The 24,466-nt window shown below is 46.7% G+C and overlaps 2 protein-coding genes across 2 annotated transcripts in view; both read right to left on the reverse strand.

The window, feature by feature from the left end:
- Positions 1–19,457, reverse strand: part of wdr47a (WD repeat domain 47a) — a 28,208-nt gene extending 8,751 nt beyond the window's left edge. The window contains exons 1-10 of the mRNA XM_076981470.1: positions 19,215–19,457; positions 18,480–18,646; positions 16,706–16,789; positions 16,444–16,528; positions 15,467–16,278; positions 10,145–10,262; positions 8,673–8,854; positions 1,260–1,523; positions 1,017–1,074; positions 650–807 (exon numbers count right to left, since the gene is read on the reverse strand). Coding sequence (XP_076837585.1) covers positions 650–807; positions 1,017–1,074; positions 1,260–1,523; positions 8,673–8,854; positions 10,145–10,262; positions 15,467–16,278; positions 16,444–16,528; positions 16,706–16,789; positions 18,480–18,637 — 1,919 coding nt within the window. The 5' untranslated portion in view covers positions 18,638–18,646; positions 19,215–19,457. The remainder of the gene's footprint in view (positions 1–649; positions 808–1,016; positions 1,075–1,259; positions 1,524–8,672; positions 8,855–10,144; positions 10,263–15,466; positions 16,279–16,443; positions 16,529–16,705; positions 16,790–18,479; positions 18,647–19,214) is intronic.
- A 4,081-nt stretch (positions 19,458–23,538) lies between these two features.
- camsap2b (calmodulin regulated spectrin-associated protein family, member 2b) overlaps positions 23,539–24,466 on the reverse strand; it is a 57,391-nt gene continuing 56,463 nt past the window's right edge. The window contains 1 exon segment of the mRNA XM_076980886.1: positions 23,539–24,094. Coding sequence (XP_076837001.1) covers positions 23,798–24,094 — 297 coding nt within the window. The 3' untranslated portion in view covers positions 23,539–23,797.

A 24,466-nucleotide genomic window follows, 5' to 3' on the forward strand; every position in this document is an offset into this window, starting at 1 on the left:
ACCGCACATACGAAAACACACGTACGAACTGGGACCGCACATACGAAAACACACGTACGAACTGGGACCGCACATACGAAAACACACGTACGAACGGGGACCGCACATACGAAAACACACGTACGAACGGGGACCGTACATACGATAACACACGTACGAACTGGGACCGCACATACGAAAACACACGTACGAACGGGGACCGCACATACAAAAACACACGTACGAACTGGGACTGTACATACGAAAACACACGTACGAACTGGGACCGTACATATGAAAACACACGTACGAACTGGGACTGTACATATAAAAACAAATATATGAACAGAGACCTTTTTTTCTTTGCGTGTTAGAGATGGATATTTTTATCAGATAATGAATTCCACATCCCTAACCATAACCTTATCCCCAACCCATTTCTTTCACTTCATACTTTTTATCAGTTTGCAGTGATGTTGCTGATGTCTTAAAAAATCCATTTACTACTAAACAATTTGTTATTCAATTTTTTTAAACATTCAAGACATTCTAGAAATTGTTCAAACATTTGAATGATGTGACCCATCACTACTGTCTGTGTTACTTGTGTGTGAGAGTGCGTGTGTGTATGTATATGCCTGTGAGTGGACGTGTGTGTGTGTGTGTGTACCTGGTGTTGAGCGTGTCGGGGTAGGCACACACACGCAGGGTTTTGGAGTTAGAGCCCACTGCGTAGAGCGCCCCCAACGGGTGGAAGGCAACAGCGCGCACGGCCTGTGTGTCCTCCAGAGTGCTCACTGCAACAAACTTTGCCTTTGACTTCTCTCCCTGAAGCACACACACACACACACACACACACACACACACACATCCATGTTCATATTGTTTAATGCATTTGAATTCAAATGACTGTTAAACAATAACTGTCAGCATATCATAGTCAGCTCAAAAAATCGGGATGGTGTGTGTATGTGTGCATGTACGTGTGCTTATAGCACTGTGTGTGCATAAGTGTGTGTGTGTGTGAGCATACACACCTCTGCCCTGTTAGTGCGGGCCTGACTGCTATCATTCAACACTCCTTTCTTCTGAGCACTACAGAATGAAAACGTGGAGGTCAGACACATAAACCCACAGATCAAACTGTGCTGAGCCAACACCAATTATTAACTAACACCAACCACATCACACCGCTCAAACGCTGCTGTAGTGACAATCCCCCCCCTTCATACACGACCATCTGGGGTGTGTGTGTGTGTGTGTGTGTGTGAGATCCTCACCTCTGGGGCAGAATAGGTGACTCAGATGGAGGCTGCCCGCTAGCCCGCCCCTCCGCTCTCTGAGGGGTGATGCTGTCAGGCCCCGCCCCCTCCTGTGGGCGTGGGGTGTCAGGCCCCGCCCCCTCCTGAGGGCGTGGGGTGTCGGGGGCGCCCCCTGCTGGCTTCACCTCACCCGTTCCACCGTTGCACTGCAGGGACAGAGCCTCCACCTCCTCTCCCAGACTGTCCATGCCAACATTCAGCTCCTCCAGCTTCTGGATAGACCTGGACACACCTGGACAGGTTAGGGTCAACGCTAACCCTAATGCTAACGCTAACACTAACACTAGGGTGACCATATATTCATTTGGGAAAACCAGGACACCTTGGAGAGGGGGGGGTGTTGCATGTTGCTTACTGACTACATTCTGATTAAGAACAGGGCTGCCCTCACTGAAGGTTGAATTATTACAGTTACAAAAAAATTGAAGTTACAAAATTCAAGTGCTCGACCTCGCGAAATGACATAATCGCTGTGGCTCCGCCCCTGCGTGAGGGCCTTGCGTGCTGTCACTTCACGAGGTCGAGCACTTCTTGAATTTTGTAACTTCGCACACGCCGCGCCTCAGCACAATGAACAAAGTCATATTTGCAGGGTTCATACACCTTTACAAGGTGGAATTAAAGCAATTGTACATCACTTTAAAGGTGCATTTCAATATTTCCCAGCACGTTAAACTTAAATAAGTTAAATATTTATACATATACTCGAAATGATTCGAAATAATTCGCTTTTTTATCACATTATTTAATGGTTGTTTATTTTCAAAACGTCCAATCGATGCAGCTCAGGTATTACCTCACGCAGCGCCGTGTGCAGTGCCCAGTGCCCTAGTGCCTGTAAATTTAAATTTGGTCCAATGATGGTAATTTAAAAACCAGGACATTTCCTCGCTTAAAAAAAAAAAAAAACGGGACGCCCGTGACAGAACGTGAAATACGGACATGTCCCGGGAAACACGGACGTTTGGTCACCCTAGCTAACCTGATCCTAACGTTAACGTTAACCCCGACCCTTCTGGGTTTGATTGTTCTCCATCTACTCTTGACTGGGATGTTTTGACATGCAGTCGGAGCCTACAATACCAGCATCACTGCTCCGACACGGAATGAAAGCCTGGCATTCATCAACAGACATTTACAGTGACAATATCAAAACCCAGAACTTTCAATTCTACCTTTTACCTAGTCAGATTGTGTGAATTGTGTGTGACTTGTGTATTTGTGTGTTAACGGGCCGCCCAATGGAGGATGGGTTCCCTTTTGAGTCTTGGTTCTCCCGAGGTTTCTTCCTATTTCCCACCATCATAGGGAGTTTTTCCTCGCCACTGTCGCCTTTGGCTTGCTCATTAGGGTTCTGGACCCATAGTATTGTTGACCTTGTAAACCCTGTAAAGCTGCTTTGCGACAACTTGAGTTGTTAAAAGCGCTATACAAATAAACTTTGATTGATTGATTGATTGACATGCGTGTGGACCTAGAGCTCCACTGTGAACGCTCAACCACACCACTGAACACGCTGCACTAAAACACGAACCCTAACAGTGCAGCTGACTCAACAAACACAAACCTGAGGGGTGTGCACAGTCACAGCGCCTACAGCCTTCCATCAACCCGTCACTGCTGCCCACGGCAACTCTGCTATTAGCATATTCATTTGAATAATCTGCCATTAAAGTTAGAAAATATAACTATGGTGTTCAAAGGCAAAATAACGCCCATCAGACACACCTACTGCAGCACTGTGGTCATCCAGTGGGTCTATCTGAGTATTACAGATACAATTAACACTGAGAGAAACCTGTGTGTGTGTGTTTATGACTTCCTGTGTATGTTTATATGACCTTGAGTGTGTATGTTTATATGACCTAGTGTGTGTGTGTGTTAATTGGACTTGGTGTGTGTGTGTGTGTTTATGACTTCCTGTGTTTGTTTATATGACCTAGTGTGTGTGTGTGTTAATTGGACTTGGTGTGTGTGTGTGTTTATGTTAATTGGACTGAGTGTGTGTGTGTTTATATTTGACTGAGTGTGTGTGTGTGTTTATATTTGACTGAGTGTGTGTGTGTTTATATTTGCCCCAGGGGTTGGTCCTGCCCCTCTGCTGTCTTGCACCATCTGGAGAACCCCAGGTGGCGTCTTGCCTTTCTTCCCTTCATCCCCACGTTCATTAGCTATTCATCCCTCACTCCCTCCCTCCTTCTGTTTCTCTACCTCTAAAACCCACAAAAGAATACTGACACTATGCACCTCCCATCACCAAGGTTACAAAGGCTGCCACGGCAACACCATTTCGGTCCTAGAAGCAGAAACATGAAGCCAGTTCTTTCGCGCTCAGTTCCAGAGTAGCAGCAACTCCGCCTTCCTTCACAGGAAGGGCCCCGCCCATCAGGACAGGAGCCCCACCCATCAGGACAGGAGTCAGCCCTCCAACCCTCCACCCTCTCCTCCCACACCTCCACCCTGTTCTCCCACACCTCCACCCGTCTCTCTGCATTATTTATTGCTGGTGCCCCTAATGACCTCCAGGGAGCTTTACGTGGCCTCTTTGTTCACAGAAGAAATTACAGAGACCAAAGAGAATCACGAAAAGTGGCTTAAAAACCCAAAACAAATCTTAGTTTCTCAGGAATCTCTGGTCAACATTAAAGCATAAACAACATGAAGATACCCAAAATAACTGATATGCAAATGTGTGTCTAGTCTACCAAATGTGTGTCTAGTCTACCAAATGTGTGTCTAGTCTACCATATCCCACCACTAAATGTGTGTCTACCATATCCCACCACTAAATGTGTGCCTACCATATCCCACCACTAAATGTGTGTCTACCATATCCCACCACTAAATGTGTGTCTACCATATCCCACCACTAAATGTGTGTCTACCATATCCCACCACTAAATGTGTGTCTACCATATCCCACCACTAAATGTGTGTCTACCATATCCCACCACTAAATGTGTGTCTACCATATCCCACCACTAAATGTGTGTCTACCATATCCCACCACTAAATGTGTGTCTACCATATCCCACCACTAAATGTGTGTCTACCATATCCCACCACTAAATGTGTGTCTACCATATCCCACCACTAAATGTGTGTCTACCATATCCCACCACTAAATGTGTGTCTACCATATCCCACCACTAAATGTGTGTCTACCATATCCCACCACTAAATGTGTGTCTACCATATCCCACCACTAAATGTGTGTCTACCATATCCCACCACTAAATGTGTGTCTACCATATCCCACCACTAAATGTGTGTCTACCATATCCCACCACTAAATGTGTGCCTACCATATCCCACCACTAAATGTGTGCCTACCATATCCCACCACTAAATGTGTGTCTACCATATCCCACCACTAAATGTGTGCCTACCATATCCCACCACTAAATGAGTATCTACCATATCCCACCACTAAATGTGTGTCTACCATATCCCACCACTAAATGTGTGTCTACCATATCCCACCACTAAATGTGTGTCTACCATATCCCACCACTAAATGTGTGTCTACCATATCCCACCACTAAATGTGTGCCTACCATATCCCACCACTAAATGTGTGTCTACCATATCCCACCACTAAATGTGTGTCTACCATATCCCACCACTAAATGTGTGTCTACCATATCCCACCACTAAATGTGTGTCTACCATATCCCACCACTAAATGTGTGCCTACCATATCCCACCACTAAATGTGTGTCTACCATATCCCACCACTAAATGTGTGCCTACCATATCCCACCACTAAATGTGTGCCTACCATATCCCACCACTAAATGTGTGTCTACCATATCCCACCACTAAATGTGTGTCTACCATATCCCACCACTAAATGTGTGTCTACCATATCCCACCACTAAATGTGTGTCTACCATATCCCACCACTAAATGTGTGTCTACCATATCCCACCACTAAATGTGTGTCTACCATATCCCACCACTAAATGTGTGTCTACCATATCCCACCACTAAATGTGTGCCTACCATATCCCACCACTAAATGTGTGCCTACCATATCCCACCACTAAATGTGTGTCTACCATATCCCACCACTAAATGTGTGCCTACCATATCCCACCACTAAATGTGTGTCTACCATATCCCACCACTAAATGTGTGTCTACCATATCCCACCACTAAATGTGTGTCTACCATATCCCACCACTAAATGTGTGTCTACCATATCCCACCACTAAATGTGTGTCTACCATATCCCACCACTAAATGTGTGCCTACCATATCCCACCACTAAATGTGTGTCTACCATATCCCACCACTAAATGTGTGTCTACCATATCCCACCACTAAATGTGTGTCTACCATATCCCACCACTAAATGTGTGTCTACCATATCCCACCACTAAATGTGTGCCTACCATATCCCACCACTAAATGTGTGCCTACCATATCCCACCACTAAATGTGTGCCTACCATATCCCACCACTAAATGTGTGTCTACCATATCCCACCACTAAATGTGTGTCTACCATATCCCACCACTAAATGTGTGTCTACCATATCCCACCACTAAATGTGTGTCTACCATATCCCACCACTAAATGTGTGTCTACCATATCCCACCACTAAATGTGTGTCTACCATATCCCACCACTAAATGTGTGTCTACCATATCCCACCACTAAATGTGTGTCTACCATATCCCACCACTAAATGTGTGTCTACCATATCCCACCACTAAATGTGTGTCTACCATATCCCACCACTAAATGTGTGTCTACCATATCCCACCACTAAATGTGTGTCTACCATATCCCACCACTAAATGTGTGTCTACCATATCCCACCACTAAATGTGTGTCTACCATATCCCACCACTAAATGTGTGTCTACCATATCCCACCACTAAATGTGTGTCTACCATATCCCACCACTAAATGTGTGTCTACCATATCCCACCACTAAATGTGTGTCTACCATATCCCACCACTAAATGTGTGTCTACCATATCCCACCACTAAATGTGTGCCTACCATATCCCACCACTAAATGTGTGCCTACCATATCCCACCACTAAATGTGTGTCTACCATATCCCACCACTAAATGTGTGTCTACCATATCCCACCACTAAATGTGTGTCTACCATATCCCACCACTAAATGTGTGTCTACCATATCCCACCACTAAATGTGTGTCTACCATATCCCACCACTAAATGTGTGTCTACCATATCCCACCACTAAATGTGTGTCTACCATATCCCACCACTAAATGTGTGTCTACCATATCCCACCACTAAATGTGTGTCTACCATATCCCACCACTAAATGTGTGTCTACCATATCCCACCACTAAATGTGTGTCTACCATATCCCACCACTAAATGTGTGTCTACCATATCCCACCACTAAATGTGTGTCTACCATATCCCACCACTAAATGTGTGTCTACCATATCCCACCACTAAATGTGTGTCTACCATATCCCACCACTAAATGTGTGTCTACCATATCCCACCACTAAATGTGTGTCTACCATATCCCACCACTAAATGTGTGTCTACCATATCCCACCACTAAATGTGTGTCTACCATATCCCACCACTAAATGTGTGTCTACCATATCCCACCACTAAATGTGTGTCTACCATATCCCACCACTAAATGTGTGTCTACCATATCCCACCACTAAATGTGTGTCTACCATATCCCACCACTAAATGTGTGTCTACCATATCCCACCACTAAATGTGTGTCTACCATATCCCACCACTAAATGTGTGTCTACCATATCCCACCACTAAATGTGTGTCTACCATATCCCACCACTAAATGTGTGTCTACCATATCCCACCACTAAATGTGTGTCTACCATATCCCACCACTAAATGTGTGTCTACCATATCCCACCACTAAATGTGTGTCTACCATATCCCACCACTAAATGTGTGTCTACCATATCCCACCACTAAATGTGTGTCTACCATATCCCACCACTAAATGTGTGTCTACCATATCCCACCACTAAATGTGTGTCTACCATATCCCACCACTAAATGTGTGTCTACCATATCCCACCACTAAATGTGTGTCTACCATATCCCACCACTAAATGTGTGTCTACCATATCCCACCACTAAATGTGTGTCTACCATATCCCACCACTAAATGTGTGTCTACCATATCCCACCACTAAATGTGTGTCTACCATATCCCACCACTAAATGTGTGTCTACCATATCCCACCACTAAATGTGTGCCTACCATATCCCACCACTAAATGTGTGCCTACCATATCCCACCACTAAATGTGTGTCTACCATATCCCACCACTAAATGTGTGTCTACCATATCCCACCACTAAATGTGTGTCTACCATATCCCACCACTAAATGTGTGTCTACCATATCCCACCACTAAATGTGTGTCTACCATATCCCACCACTAAATGTGTGTCTACCATATCCCACCACTAAATGTGTGTCTACCATATCCCACCACTAAATGTGTGTCTACCATATCCCACCACTAAATGTGTGTCTACCATATCCCACCACTAAATGTGTGTCTACCATATCCCACCACTAAATGTGTGTCTACCATATCCCACCACTAAATGTGTGTCTACCATATCCCACCACTAAATGTGTGTCTACCATATCCCACCACTAAATGTGTGTCTACCATATCCCACCACTAAATGTGTGTCTACCATATCCCACCACTAAATGTGTGTCTACCATATCCCACCACTAAATGTGTGTCTACCATATCCCACCACTAAATGTGTGTCTACCATATCCCACCACTAAATGTGTGTCTACCATATCCCACCACTAAATGTGTGTCTACCATATCCCACCACTAAATGTGTGTCTACCATATCCCACCACTAAATGTGTGTCTACCATATCCCACCACTAAATGTGTGTCTACCATATCCCACCACTAAATGTGTGTCTACCATATCCCACCACTAAATGTGTGTCTACCATATCCCACCACTAAATGTGTGTCTACCATATCCCACCACTAAATGTGTGTCTACCATATCCCACTACTAAATGTGTGTCTACCATATCCCACCACTAAATGTGTGTCTACCATATCCCACCACTAAATGTGTGTCTACCATATCCCACCACTAAATCCCGCTATTGTGAGAGGGACACTGTCAACCTCGTCTTCCCCAGAGACGATTTCTGGAACCAGAAATCAGTCTCAGCAGTGTGCAAGTGCCTGGCTGGTCTTAAATCTGCCCCTGATTGGATAAAATCTGCCCCTGGCTGGTCTTAAATCTGCCCCAGGCTATTTTAAATCTGCCCCTAGACACACACACACACACACACACACACACACAGCAGTGCAGGCTGGGATGCTGCTGTCTGACCTGTTGAGAAAGGTCTCTGTGAGGTTGTGCTTGGCAGTGGGCGGAGCCTCTTGCTGCTGGACTCCGCCCTCTAGCAGCATCTGCTGGTAGAGCTGCTTCTGTTGCTCCTTCTGCTCCAGGTGCTGCTGCACACGCATACGCTGACGATAGAACTGCTGGTACTGCTCCATAGAGTCCCACAACTAGAGAGAGAGAGGGGGGGGGGGAGGAGAGAATAGGGGGAGAGAGAGAGAGAATAGGGGGAGAGAGAGAGAGAGGGAGGGAGAGAGAGAGGGGGAGAGAGAGGGAGGGAGAGGGGGTGAGTGGGGAGAGAGTGGGGAGAGAGAGAGAGGAAGAGAGGGAGAGGAGAGAGACCACAGTAAGTGTAAATGTAACCCTAATCCCAGAGAACACAGTTAGAATCAACACCTCACAACTTCCACAGTCAGGACAATGAAGAGAGTCAGGACCCTAAAGGTAGTCAGGACACTGATGTTTCTCTATTGCAGTGGTTTGCAGTGGTTCCCAAAGGGGGGGGCGCGCCCCCTAGGTGGGGCGGAGCTATTGCAGGGGGGGCGCGGAGCTTGGAAGTAAAACGTGCACATGTGTCAATATGGGGGGGGTGTGTGTAGGGGGGGCACAAAAATATTCTCATGTACTAAAGGGGGGCACGGCAGAAAATGTTTGGGAACCACTGCACTATGACTCCAGGAGGGGAGAGGCACAGAACAGGGACAAACGGTCCTTTCTAAGTCCTCAATAGTGTGTGCTGGACTCCACCGTGACCCCCCTGACCCCAGCGCATCAGCAGCACTGTGTGACCCTGTGGAGGGGTGTGGCCTCAACATCTGGCCCTACATACAACCTCACTCACACCACATCACAGCTGCTGGAACTGTGGGGAAGCCAATCATGAATCACTATGGCAGGATGTTCTAGAACACTCCAACAGCTAATTTCTTCAGCACTGGGCCCCGACATTCCAGAACATTCCAGAACATGTTCCAGAACACAGACAGGCGCACACAGACAGGCGCACACAAGCCGGGTTTCCATCCAAACCTTTCGAAAAAATAATGCGCACCTCCTCCACCTCCTCCTAGCGTAAAAATCTTTTTGCGATATTTGGGGCTTTTTTCGAATTTTGGACTTTTTCCATCCAGCTTTTTTCATGCGCATTTTCAAAATGCGCAAAAACTCGGTGGATGGAAAGCCCTCTACAGACAGGCGCACACAGACAGGAGCACACAGACAGGCGCACACAGACATGCACACAGACATGAGCACAGACATGAGCACACAGACAGGCACACACAGACAGGCACACACAGACAGGCACACACAGACCTACAGGAGTATATGCAGGCCCTGACAACACCGCAGTCATCATCTCCAAACAAGCACACATCACAGGTGTCTCCGCTCCACACAGATGAATGATGTCTGCTGGACCATGTGACTGATTAGGTAAGTAACTAGTGTTGTTATTTTACCTCATTCTTGTCTGCAGGGTCGGGTGTAGGGGCGTCCTGACCCGGGGCGGGGACCGGCCGAGAGTTCTGCCCCGCTGGGGAACTCATCATTTTATCAGAGGGGGTTTCAGTTCTGGAGCTATAAAATCAGAATAAATCACTTTACTCTTCAACCAAAATACTCACTTTACTCCGTCTCTCCCGTAACACACACTTTACTAACTCTACTACAATAACACACACTTTACTAACTCTACTACCATAACACACACTTTACTAACTCTACTACCATAACACACACTTTACTAACTCTACTACCATAACACACACTTTACTAACTCTACTACCATAACACACACTTTACTAACTCTACTACCATAACACACACTTTACTAACTCTACTACCATAACACACACTTTACTAACTCTACTACCATAACACACACTTTACTAACTCTACTACCATAACACACACTTTACTAACTCTACTACAATAACACACACTTTACTAACTCTACTACAATAACACACACTTTACTAACTCTACTACCATAACACACACTTTACTAACTCTACTACAATAACACACACTTTACTAACTCTACTACCATAACACACACTTTACTAACTCTACTACCATAACACACACTTTACTAACTCTACTACCATAACACACACTTTACTAACTCTACTACCATAACACACACTTTACTAACTCTACTACAATAACACACACTTTAACTACTACTAACAAACACATTTTACTAACTCTACTAACATAAACACACTTTACTAACTCTGCTACTACTAAAATATTATTATATACCTGATCATCATAGATATAAACATTACAAAGAAATGACTACATAAATAACAATCATTGATTTCGTTCTTACACACAACCACTTAATCCCACACTTAATCCCACAGCTGTCATAGTTACACCACAATGTTTTCTAAGCCAAATGTGAACAGTGACAACTATAACTGAACAGGACCTGCAGGGCTGATTATCCAAATGTGCCCAAACCAATGTGAACAGGTTAAACTTATTTCTATTTTCATATGCTATCACATCAACATTTGCATTCATGGTTAAGGGTAAATATTTGTAAATATTGGTGCGTGTCTGTATCGGTGGTATTGTATCGCTGCATTGGTGCGTGTCTGTATCGGTGGTATTGTATCGCTGCATTGGTGCGTGTCTGTATCGGTGGTATTGTATCGCTGCATTGGTGCGTGTCTGTATCGGTGGTATTGTATCGCTGCATTGGTGCGTGTCTGTATCGGTGGTATTGTATCGCTGCATTGGTGCGTGTCTGTATCGGTGGTATTGTATCGCTGCATTGGTGCGTGTCTGTATCGGTGGTATTGTATCGCTGCATTGGTGCGTGTCTGTATCGGTGGTATTGTATCGCTGCATTGGTGCGTGTCTGTATCGGTGGTATTGTATCGCTGCATTGGTGCGTGTCTGTATCGGTGGTATTGTATCGCTGCATTGGTGCGTGTCTGTATCGGTGGTATTGTATCGCTGCATTGGTGCGTGTCTGTATCGGTGGTATTGTATCGCTGCATTGGTGCGTGTCTGTATCGGTGGTATTGTATCGCTGCATTGGTGCGTGTCTGTATCGGTGGTATTGTATCGCTGCATTGGTGCGTGTCTGTATCGGTGGTATTGTATCGCTGCATTGGTGCGTGTCTGTATCGGTGGTATTGTATCGCTGCATTGGTGCGTGTCTGTATCGGTGGTATTGTATCGCTGCATTGGTGCGTGTCTGTATCGGTGGTATTGTATCGCTGCATTGGTGCGTGTCTGTATCGGTGGTATTGTATCGCTGCATTGGTGCGTGTCTGTATCGGTGGTATTGTATCGCTGCATTGGTGCGTGTCTGTATCGGTGGTATTGTATCGCTGCATTGGTGCGTGTCTGTATCGGTGGTATTGTATCGCTGCATTGGTGCGTGTCTGTATCGGTGGTATTGTATCGCTGCATTGGTGCGTGTCTGTATCGGTGGTATTGTATCGCTGCATTGGTGCGTGTCTGTATCGGTGGTATTGTATCGCTGCATTGGTGCGTGTCTGTATCGGTGGTATTGTATCGCTGCATTGGTGCGTGTCTGTATCGGTGGTATTGTATCGCTGCATTGGTGCGTGTCTGTATCGGTGGTATTGTATCGCTGCATTGGTGCGTGTCTGTATCGGTGGTATTGTATCGCTGCATTGGTGCGTGTCTGTATCGGTGGTATTGTATCGCTGCATTGGTGCGTGTCTGTATCGGTGGTATTGTATCGCTGCATTGGTGCGTGTCTGTATCGGTGGTATTGTATCGCTGCATTGGTGCGTGTCTGTATCGGTGGGATTGTATCGCTGCATTGGTGCGTGTCTGTATCGGTGGTATTGTATCGCTGCATTGGTGCGTGTCTGTATCGGTGGTATTGTATCGCTGCATTGGTGCGTGTCTGTATCGGTGGTATTGTATCGCTGCATTGGTGCGTGTCTGTATCGGTGGTATTGTATCGCTGCATTGGTGCGTGTCTGTATCGGTGGTATTGTATCGCTGCATTGGTGCGTGTCTGTATCGGTGGTATTGTATCGCTGCATTGGTGCGTGTCTGTATCGGTGGTATTGTATCGCTGCATTGGTGCGTGTCTGTATCGGTGGTATTGTATCGCTGCATTGGTGCGTGTCTGTATCGGTGGTATTGTATCGCTGCATTGGTGCGTGTCTGTATCGGTGGTATTGTATCGCTGCATTGGTGCGTGTCTGTATCGGTGGTATTGTATCGCTGCATTGGTGCGTGTCTGTATCGGTGGTATTGTATCGCTGCATTGGTGCGTGTCTGTATCGGTGGTATTGTATCGCTGCATTGGTGCGTGTCTGTATCGGTGGTATTGTATCGCTGCATTGGTGCGTGTCTGTATCGGTGGTATTGTATCGCTGCATTGGTGCGTGTCTGTATCGGTGGTATTGTATCGCTGCATTGGTGCGTGTCTGTATCGGTGGTATTGTATCGCTGCATTGGTGCGTGTCTGTATCGGTGGTATTGTATCGCTGCATTGGTGCGTGTCTGTATCGGTGGGATTGTATCGCTGCATTGGTGCGTGTCTGTATCGGTGGGATTGTATCGCTGCATTGGTGCGTGTCTGTATCGGTGGTATTGTATCGCTGCATTGGTGCGTGTCTGTATCGGTGGTATTGTATCGCTGCATTGGTGCGTGTCTGTATCGGTGGTATTGTATCGCTGCATTGGTGCGTGTCTGTATCGGTGGTATTGTATCGCTGCATTGGTGCGTGTCTGTATCGGTGGTATTGTATCGCTGCATTGGTGCGTGTCTGTATCGGTGGTATTGTATCGCTGCATTGGTGCGTGTCTGTATCGGTGGTATTGTATCGCTGCATTGGTGCGTGTCTGTATCGGTGGTATTGTATCGCTGCATTGGTGCGTGTCTGTATCGGTGGTATTGTATCGCTGCATTGGTGCGTGTCTGTATCGGTGGTATTGTATCGCTGCATTGGTGCGTGTCTGTATCGGTGGTATTGTATCGCTGCATTGGTGCGTGTCTGTATCGGTGGTATTGTATCGCTGCATTGGTGCGTGTCTGTATCGGTGGTATTGTATCGCTGCATTGGTGCGTGTCTGTATCGGTGGTATTGTATCGCTGCATTGGTGCGTGTCTGTATCGGTGGTATTGTATCGCTGCATTGGTGCGTGTCTGTATCGGTGGTATTGTATCGCTGCATTGGTGCGTGTCTGTATCGGTGGTATTGTATCGCTGCATTGGTGCGTGTCTGTATCGGTGGTATTGTATCGCTGCATTGGTGCGTGTCTGTATCGGTGGTATTGTATCGCTGCATTGGTGCGTGTCTGTATCGGTGGTATTGTATCGCTGCATTGGTGCGTGTCTGTATCGGTGGTATTGTATCGCTGCATTGGTGCGTGTCTGTATCGGTGGTATTGTATCGCTGCATTGGTGCGTGTCTGTATCGGTGGTATTGTATCGCTGCATTGGTGCGTGTCTGTATCGGTGGTATTGTATCGCTGCATTGGTGCGTGTCTGTATCGGTGGTATTGTATCGCTGCATTGGTGCGTGTCTGTATCGGTGGTATTGTATCGCTGCATTGGTGCGTGTCTGTATCGGTGGTATTGTATCGCTGCATTGGTGCGTGTCTGTATCGGTGGTATTGTATCGCTGCATTGGTGCGTGTCTGTATCGGTGGTATTGTATCGCTGCATTGGTGCGTGTCTGTATCGGTGGTATTGTATCGCTGCATTGGTGCGTGTCTGTATCGGTGGTATTGTATCGCTGCATTGGTGCGTGTCTGTATCGGTGGTATTGTATCGCTGCATTGGTGCGTGTCTGTATCGGTGGTATTGTATCGCTGCATTGGTGCGTGTCTGTATCGGTGGTATTGTATCGCTGCATTGGTGCGTGTCTGTATCGGTGGTATTGTATCGCTGCATTGGTGCGTGTCTGTATCGGTGGTATTGTATCGCTGCATTGGTGCGTGTCTGTATCGGTGGTATTGTATCGCTGCATTGGTGCGTGTCTGTATCGGTGGTATTGTATCGCTGCATTGGTGCGTGTCTGTATCGGTGGTATTGTATCGCTGCATTGGTGCGTGTCTGTATCGGTGGTATTGTATCGCTGCATTGGTGCGTGTCTGTATCGGTGGTATTGTATCGCTGCATTGGTGCGTGTCTGTATCGGTGGTATTGTATCGCTGCATTGGTGCGTGTCTGTATCGGTGGTATTGTATCGCTGCATTGATGCGTGTCTGTATCGGTGGTATTGTATCGCTGCATTGGTGCGTGTCTGTATCGGTGGGATTGTATCGCTGCATTGGTGCGTGTCTGTATCGGTGGGATTGTATCGCTGCATTGGTGCGTGTCTGTATCGGTGGGATTGTATCGCTGCATTGGTGCGTGTCTGTATCGGTGGGATTGTATCGCTGCATTGGTGCGTGTCTGTATCGGTGGGATTGTATCGCTGCATTGGTGCGTGTCTGTATCGGTAGTATTGTATCGCTGCATTGGTGCGTGTCTGTATCGGTGGGATTGTATCGCTGCATTGGTGCGTGTCTGTATCGGTGGGATTGTATCGCTGCATTGGTGCGTGTCTGTATCGGTAGTATTGTATCGCTGCATTGGTGCGTGTCTGTATCGGTAGTATTGTATCGCTGCATTGGTGCGTGTCTGTATCGGTAGTATTGTATCGCTGCATTGGTGCGTGTCTGTATCGGTAGTATTGTATCGCTGCATTGGTGCGTGTCTGTATCGGTAGTATTGTATCGCTGCATTGGTGCGTGTCTGTATCGGTCGGCCCCTGACTGTGGTGCTCTACCTCTCGGGCGACTCCTCACAGATGCTGTGGCACTGTGACTCCTCCATCATCAGACTGCGACTCAGGTTCTGCCCCCCGGGGTACTGAAAGTTGGCAAACGAGTGCGACATGGGCGACGCCTTCGTGGAGTCCGTGGCCCCGCCCCCTGCCCTCCTGTCCAGCCCAGACAGGCCGTAGGAGAGGCCGTCGAGGGCGGGGTTGAGGGAGCGGGTCATGTAGGTGTCGGCGGACTGCGGTCGGCGTAGCGGCGAGGCCGGGTACGGGGACAGTTTGCTGAGCAGCGGCGTGAGCAGGTCGGCGTGGCCCGCCTTGGCCGGCTTCACCAGCCGGTCCGTGTGGATGTTCAGGGTCTTCTGCTCGAAGGCGCAGGAGAAGACGGCGGGCGGCAGGTTCTGCATCCAGGACAGCAGGCTGAGGTCCAGGTCGTCGCAGCCGTTGCCGCTCAGCAGGTCGACGGCGAGCAGCACCTCGCTCTCGCTGATGTCCTCGCCCGTGGCACGGCTCTGGCAGAAGTCCACGCAGCACTCGTACAGGACGCCCTTGATCAGCAGCTGGAAGAGGCGGTCGGCGCCCGCGCGGAAGCCCGCCTCGCTCAGCTTGCGGTCGGCTGGGATGAACTCGGCCACCATGCCGCACGACTCCTCGAAGCAGAGCACGCGGGCCGTGCTGGGGTTCCAGTCCTTAAACTCGGCGTGGTGCGTGAGGCGAGGCAGGGTGAGGAGCAGACACAGTTTACTGTAGTCCTCCTTGGAGGGACAGAACTCCTCCAGAGCGTGGAGACACTTCACCGCCTCCTGCATCGTGAACTCCAGCTGTCAACGCAGCAAAGAGATTAAATACATATGTGGACACTCCACTGTGCTCATATACTACATGGAACTGAATTTGAGGTTTTCATTAGTGGCCATCACACCAATCAGGTGTGAGTTAGCACTCACATGACAGGTCACATGACACTAGAGCACAGGGGGACTCACATTCTGGGGCTCCTCCTCAGCAGACATGGCGTTGTTCACACACAGAGCTTCCAGAAACTTCTGCTTCAGCATGATGTAGCGGAACCTGAAGGAGGAGGCACACACTGAGACCCAGCACACAGTTCACACACGTAGACCCGCCCCTGTCTCACGGGCCTGCAACAGGGAGGAGAAACCCTGGCACGGATCCGGACTGGGGCGTGTCCTCACACACCTGCTGCGTGATGCGCCGTGCGGCCCCTGGGAGGAGGCGGAGTCTCACCTCTTCCTATCAAACTTGTCCATGCACTCCAGGGGCTGGATGAACTGCAGCACTTCATCCCATTGGCCGTCCAGAATGAGCTGCCTGGAGGAAGGGGGTGTGGCCACAGCAGGTATCAGAGATACAGACCCACAAGCTCACGCTCACAGACATGATATTAGTCATGAGGGCATCAGCAGTAGTAGAAGAAACGATGATAACAGGAGTATCACTGTTGTAGTTATTATTATTGCTAATGATAATAATAATACTACTGCTGTTGTAATTAAATTGTTATAGTAGTAATGATTATAGTAATAGTATTGCTGTTATATGATTATTATTGTAGTTGATGTTGTTGTCATTATGTAATATTATAATCCCAAACTGTCCTTTGCTGATACATGATTTAAAAGATTATTTTTTTTTGTTTACCATACAGTGTTCTTAATTTCATCATCAAACCTTTGGCAACAGAAGTGTGAATAATTGTCATTCCAGTAAAGCAGCACTGAATCAAATGTAATTGAGGGACAGATGGAGAGAGAGAGAGAGAAAGGGGGGAGAGAGACAGAGAGGGAGAGAGCGAGAGATAAAGGGGGGAGAGAGACAGAGAGGGAGAGAGCGAGAGAGAAAGGGGGGAGAGAGAGGGACGAAGAGAGTGAAAGGTACAGAAGGAGTGGGAGGGACATAGAGAACAAAGAGGAAGATCAAATTGTAAAAGATAAAAAAGGAGCGTCAGCACTGTAGTCCTGGTGTTCAGAAAGGCTGTGTGTGCAGGTGTGTTCAGAAAGGCTGTGTGTGCAGGTGTGTTCAGAAAGGCTGTGTGTGCAGGTGTGTTCAGAAAGGCTGTGTGTGCAGGTGTGTTCAGAAAGGCTGTGTACGCAGGTGTGTGTTTGGGGACCTGTCATACTGAACCAGAAAACCCCAACACCTTCCTATGACCCAGTGAGTGCCTCAGCCTTCTGGAAAACCCCTTAACAAACAACCGGAGGCTTTCTGAACCTGGGTCACCAGAGACGCTGTGCAACAGCTCCGTGTGAGGACACACGCCCAGTAATACCACAGCTTCTTCACCCACTACAACAAGATCCTCCGATTGGTCCTTTGTGCACTACCTAACCAGTGACCTCATCAGGACCTGAATGGGCACTATTGTGAAAACACTGGCACACACACACACACACACACACACACACACACACACACACACACACACACACACACGAGACAAAATGCATTGACCACACTTAGCCCTTGGAATACTCTCAGGCTAATGCGGTGAGAACCAGGTCTCTTCCACAATAAAAGTCCCCCTGCCCTACATTACAGGATGCTGATCTATGCAATACTACATATTAGTAACAGTAAAGTTACTGTTGATGTCTGGCTTCAACAAACCTCTCATACTGCTACACCACCCATCATACTGCTACACCACCCATGATACTGCTACACCACCTCTCATACTGCTACACCACCCATCATACTGCTACACCACCCATCATACTGCTACACCACCTCTCATACTGCTACACCACCCATCATACTGCTACACCACTGAGATATTACTGTAAGTGTGAGAGATATTAGTGTATATTAGCAATACTCAACGTTCCCCAGATCCCAGGAACTGTGATGGTGAGAACCATCCTACACCAGACAAAAGCTTCAGTAGCTGCTCGGACGTGTGTGTGTGTGTGTGTGTGTGTGTGTGTGAGACAGGGACATTGGGGAGGTCTAGGCACAGACCTCAGGAAGAGAGTGTGTGTGTGTGTGTGTGTGTGTGTCGTACCGGAGGAACAGCATGTCGTCGGAGTACAGGCCGTTGATCACACCACTCTCCTTCTCCAGCGCTAACATGCTAATGTGAAGCTTCCGTGAGTTCAGGAAATCCAGGATCACCTTAATAATCTCCACCTCCTTTACGTTGATGGTCTCCTCGGCTGTCATTCTGGAAGGCTGGTCAGGAGGAGAGAGAGAGAGAGAGAGAGAGAGAGAGAGAGAGAGAGAGAGAGAGAGAGAGAGAAAACAAAGACAGAGAGAGGAGACAGGGAGAACGCTATATGGCTGTAATCTAAATCTCTCATATCAACTGCATGAACTCATTTCAAGTGTTCAGGTCTTGTTGTGTAAGCGCATCTCTAACACACAACATGACCATCGCTACCAGGACTGACGGAGACACCATCACCATCACCCCGGTGTAACACCACCAGAACTACACCCTGTATCCCCCATCCACCCCGGGTGGGTCACCTAACCTGCGCGCCCTCCCTGCACCCAGCTCGGGTCTGCAGCGCCGCCCAACAGCCCCCCGGCTCCGGAGGGTCCGGCCGTCCCGCCCGCTAGCTGCCTGCCGAGCCCTCGGCGCACCGCGGCGGCGGGTCACGGTGGTGGTCGGGTCGCGCGCGCGGGCCCTGACGGCTCGAGGCGGTGGCGCGAGACGCGGGGCGCGAGCCCCCAGTGTTTGCTAGCTCCGTTAGCGTTAGCCTGTAATAATAACGCACCGCGGGCGTTTCCCGCTTACCTGGAGGCGTCCGCACGCACACTAACAACATACGTCCCTCCGGTTCCCCTCGCTCCGTGTCCGTGTCCGTGTCGGTGTGTTCACGCGCGTCTCGGCCGTTTTTTTCCGTCTGTTGTTGTCTCGCCTCCCCGAGCGCCGTTACCTCCCTAGCTGCGGTTGCCAGGCGAACGTTTCCTCCCGGATCTCCACCAATCAGCGCCGAGGACGCGGCGGCGACGCGCCAACACGCGGCCGCGCGCGAGCCCCGCGGTACCCACGCGCCGAGAGCCCCACAGTTTAACGTCGCCTATTAATTAAACAACAATATGTGACCAGTTTTCGTAGCTTTTCTCATTTAAATCGATCAATAATGTAGTTATCGATCATCGCAGCTCCATCTGTTGTACGCAGATTTAGGGAGGGGCCCGTTAATCTGGCCGCTATGCTCAAATTCAAATGAGATGTAAATGAGGCTTTAACCGTGAACAGGTGTTACCATTGATCTATATTACATTGATCTATATTATATTGATCTATATTAATATAGATCAATGGGTGTTACACCAGATTCTGTGACCGTCGAGTTTAGTGACCACAGGTGGCGCTAGTTCACAGTTTCTGTTCACAGGCACGAGCGCTTTACGAATGCTACGTAAACTACGATGATGCACTTTCTTTTCTCGTTTTGAAGATGACAGATGTTTATATTTACATTTTATTGTTTCTTACATAAATGTACTTAAAGAATACTTACCGTCATCATTGCAGCCAACAAACAAATCATGAATGGGGTGGACAGGTGAGCGTTTTAACTGGGGTCACCAACTCCCCCCAACTGCTCCCCTAATCACTAGTGTGTGTGTGTGTGTGTGTGTGTGTGTGTGTGTGTGTGTGTGTGTGTTCTAACTGCACAGATGGGTTAAAATCGGATTTCGATTGTGGTGAAAAAAATCATAATCGACAAAATATGGCACATTATTATTAACTCTGACGGCAGCAATCAGAATATTTGACCCACTGACTCTCGAGGTACTAATAGTCAGTGATGCCGGTAACGCGTTACTTAGTAACGCGTTACTGTAGTCGGACTACTTTTTTCAGTAACGAGTAGTCTAACGCAACTACTATTTAAAAACTAGTAGTCAGATTAAAGTTACTTATCTAAAACATCGTGCGTTACTATTTCTGCATTTCGGGGGAACGTAGGTTATTCATTCTTATTTTTTGGCTACACGTTTCTTGCGCGGTTATGTCATTTCTGCGGCGCCAAAGTCAGATGGAAGGAGAGGTTCGCCTTTAGCAGCTGGAAATACAGGCATTATTTTGATTTTATTTCGGTTAAGGATGACAACATTAAGGTGCGTTGTACACTCTGTGCTGGCGACAGAGTGCTGTCTACTTTCAAAAACACAACGTCAAACCTGAAAAAAACCGGGGGGTGGCGGCGAACGTAAATTGTTACCGGGCGGGGTGTAAAATGGACTAAATTCAGTATTATATCACGATCTATCGATCGCCGGTGGTTGGCGCCAGATCGAACTAGTAACTCATTGAATCATAGATGTGGATCAGAGGTAAATAAACTAGATTTTTTTTCGGCGTGAGATATCGAAAGTGTGGCGTGTGAGCGTGTGAAGACAGTCAAATGCGTGTGTCTCACGCTCAATGCGTGAGAATTGGCAACCCTGTAAGTGGGCGGAGTTGAACAGAAAGACTGTCTTATTTATTTATTTATTTTAAAAACAACAAAGCCTATTTCAAGAAAAAGTTTACAAATGCCAGTGTCATTTTTGATGTTCCGGTTAAAATACATGTCAATAAAGTGAGTATTGGCAGAACTGGTAGTCATTTTCCTGTTATAGGGGCGGGGGATCAGCCTCTGCTGAAAGTAACTAAAAGTAATCTAACTTAGTTACTTTTAAAAGCAAGTAGTCAGTAACTTAACTGAGCTACTTTTTAAAGAAGTAGTCAGTAGTCAGTAGTCGGATTACTGTTTCAAAGTAACTATGGCAACACTGCTAATAGTACACCGTGACTCCACAATAACAAAGAAGAAAACAATGAAAAAATAACCCTAACCTTTTATTAGTCTATATTTAAACATTTCTTCCGAAAGGGCAGAATTACCATTTGTAATGACATCTTACAGAGATACGATGAAGCTGGCTATTTTCGTGTAAAATGATGTAATGAAACATTCTTGTTTAAGTCCATTTATGTAATTAAGAGACGATAAAATGTAAATTCAAACATCTGTTATCTTTTGGCTGGCGGACACCAACAAAACGAGAAAAGAAAGTGCATCATCGTAGTTTACGGAGCATTCGTAAAGCGCTCGTGCCTGTGAACAGAAACTGTGAACTAGCGCCACCTGTGGTCACTAAACTCGACGGTCACAGAATCTGGTGTAACACCTGTTCCCCGGTGAGAACCGAGCAACAAGAGGAACCAATTATAACTGGAAATATAAAAACAGGAAAAAAAAACCCGCACAAGATAATAAACGTAGTCTACTGAGACGTACTGATATGATGAAGTAAAAATACAAAAGTTGCCATTTAAGCATCTTCATAAATGTTTATTATAATTAATCTAATTAATTATGGATTCTAGTTCATTTGAAGTATAAATCTAACCGATATTACAACCAAACAGTGCTTAAGTATGTTGTCAACATCAACAAAAAAAACCACCACCCGTTTGGATGAAAATCTGTATTTGTGTAGGTCAAAGGTTAACAGACATACAGCAGACAGGCAATATGAACACACGACAGAACGGGCAACACGGTGGACGTGCAACTGTTCAATACTTTCCACGCGCCAGGGTTCTTTTAGACACTGTTGCAATCACCGCTGTCGACATTTGCTCATATCTAACACTTGCCAATTTTAAAGCATTTCCTTGTTCATATGAAAAATAGCATTAATAATCAATGGATTTAAAAATATGCTTAATATGCAAAACTATATATGTACAGCTTCAATAATCCGATGGATGGTTTTCTTCAACTAGAAAAACATAAAAACCTTTCAGTTGTTTTGAACCTGAAGAAAGAAAATAATTGTGTTATCAGACAAAGTCTGTAGAAAAATGTAACAGCTCTCTGGAAATGCTTTGTATATCTAGTATGAATAAGCAGGATATTTAGCAACATAGACAGCATCTATAAGGAAGCATCTTAATATATTCAGTTATCATGTGTTTTGATTTCAATACTAACTTGTCAATGTAAACTACTCAACCTGTCAGCAGAGAGGTGCGTGTAACTGAAGTTGGCCAGTAGGTTTTCAACATCATCACTACACCTGTTACCTGTCCACACTACACCTGTTACCTGTGCTCTGATGCTAGTGTTATTGTCCAGCAGCTAAAACCGTTAGGTCCCTGGTCATGAGGCCTGAGCTCTTTCAGCTAAAGGCCACAGGACAATGCGTATAAGCCAGACATGATTCACTTTCAGATCATAGTAAAGGCAATTATATACAGTACACATTGGCGCACACACACGTCATACACACGGCACACACATATACACATGTCATACACACACATCGCACATTTACATGTTTTCCTCAGATTTTGCACCACTTTCAGGGACACTGAGATATTTACCACAACATGAATAAAAGCTGATGATGAACTTACAGACTCAGGTTCTTACATCCCTGTTATGGCGTACGTCATCAACAATATTCTTGTGCATCAGCGTGTCTTTCATGAACACACACACACACACACACACACACACACACACACACACACACATCAAGCATAAGGCCACATACGCATAATGTGTTTTAAACAAAAACGTCATTGTGAAAAAGTGCCACTGTTTTTCTACCTCAGGAATCAATGATGCAATGTTTAGATTTGGCACATACACACACACACACACACACACACACACACACACACACACACACACACACACACACACGTGTACTACACTGTGTGTACTAATCGTCATGTCCTGCATGGTATACTCTCTAAACCAGTCCAGTAACAGTCCAGTAACACAGTCCAGTAACACAGTCCAGTAACACAGTCCAGTAACAGTCCAGTAACACAGTCCAGTAACACAGTCCAGTAACAGTCCAGTAACACAGTCCAGTAACACAGTCCAGTAACACAGTCCAGTAACAGTCCAGTAACACAGTCCAGTAACACAGTCCAGTAACACAGTCCAGTAACAGTCCAGTAACACAGTCCAGTAACAGTACAGTAACACAGTCCAGTAACACAGTCCAGTAACACAGTCCAGTAACAGTCCAGTAACAGTCCAGTAACACAGTCCAGTAACACAGTCCAGTAACAGTCCAGTAACAGTCCAGTAACAGTCCAGTAACACAGTCCAGTAACACAGTCCAGTAACAGTCCAGTAACACAGTCCAGTAACAGTCCAGTCTTCCTATTCCAGGTGCGTGACCTCAGACTTCTTTCCAAAACTCTTCTGTCACCCTCAGAGGCGACGCTAAACTCTCTCCACCCTGCCCTGTCTCCACCCTGCCCTGTCTCCACCCTGCCCTGTCTCCACCCTGCCCTGTCTCCACCCTGCCCTGTCTCCACCCTGCCCTGTCTCCACCCTGCCTTCTCCACCCACTTCACTTCAGCAGTTTTTTGGGAATGGTCTGTTTCCTGGTCTGCCACAGCTGGCCGAAGATGGTGATGGCGTCCACGCTGGCCGACATGGTCTTGGCAGGGATGTGGCTGAACTGTTTCTTGTCTGAGCTGTATTTGTAAAGCTTCTCGATCATCTTGAGCGTGATGGTCTTAGGGCCAATGCCTGTTAATTTATTGATCTCCTCTGTCTCCGGGAAATACGTGTAGAGTCCGCGGAACTGGCAACCGGAGTCTCGGAACAGGATCAGGAAGTTGTTGGACTCTGTCTTCTCCATTTCCTGGAAGGTGAGAAGAGGAACAATATCTGAATAAACACAGCACTAGTTCAGCTGATTCAGCTCTGCGGTCACCAGGGTTACGAATAAACCAATCAAGTGATGAGCTGAATCAGGGTAATTTTACAGGGTCATAACAGTAAAATGGCAGACATCAGACACAAATACACAGACATTAGACACAAATACACAGACATCAGACACAACTCGCAAACATCAGACACAAATACACAGACATCAGACACAACTCACATACATCATGCACAACAACTCACATATATCAGATATACAGACCACATATATCAGATACACAGCTCACACAGATATCAAATATGCAGATCACACAGATATCAGACACCCTGCACACACAGATAT

The sequence above is a fragment of the Brachyhypopomus gauderio genome, chromosome 19, assembly GCF_052324685.1.
Source record: "Brachyhypopomus gauderio isolate BG-103 chromosome 19, BGAUD_0.2, whole genome shotgun sequence".
In the NCBI taxonomy this organism is placed as follows: Eukaryota; Metazoa; Chordata; class Actinopteri; order Gymnotiformes; family Hypopomidae; genus Brachyhypopomus; species Brachyhypopomus gauderio.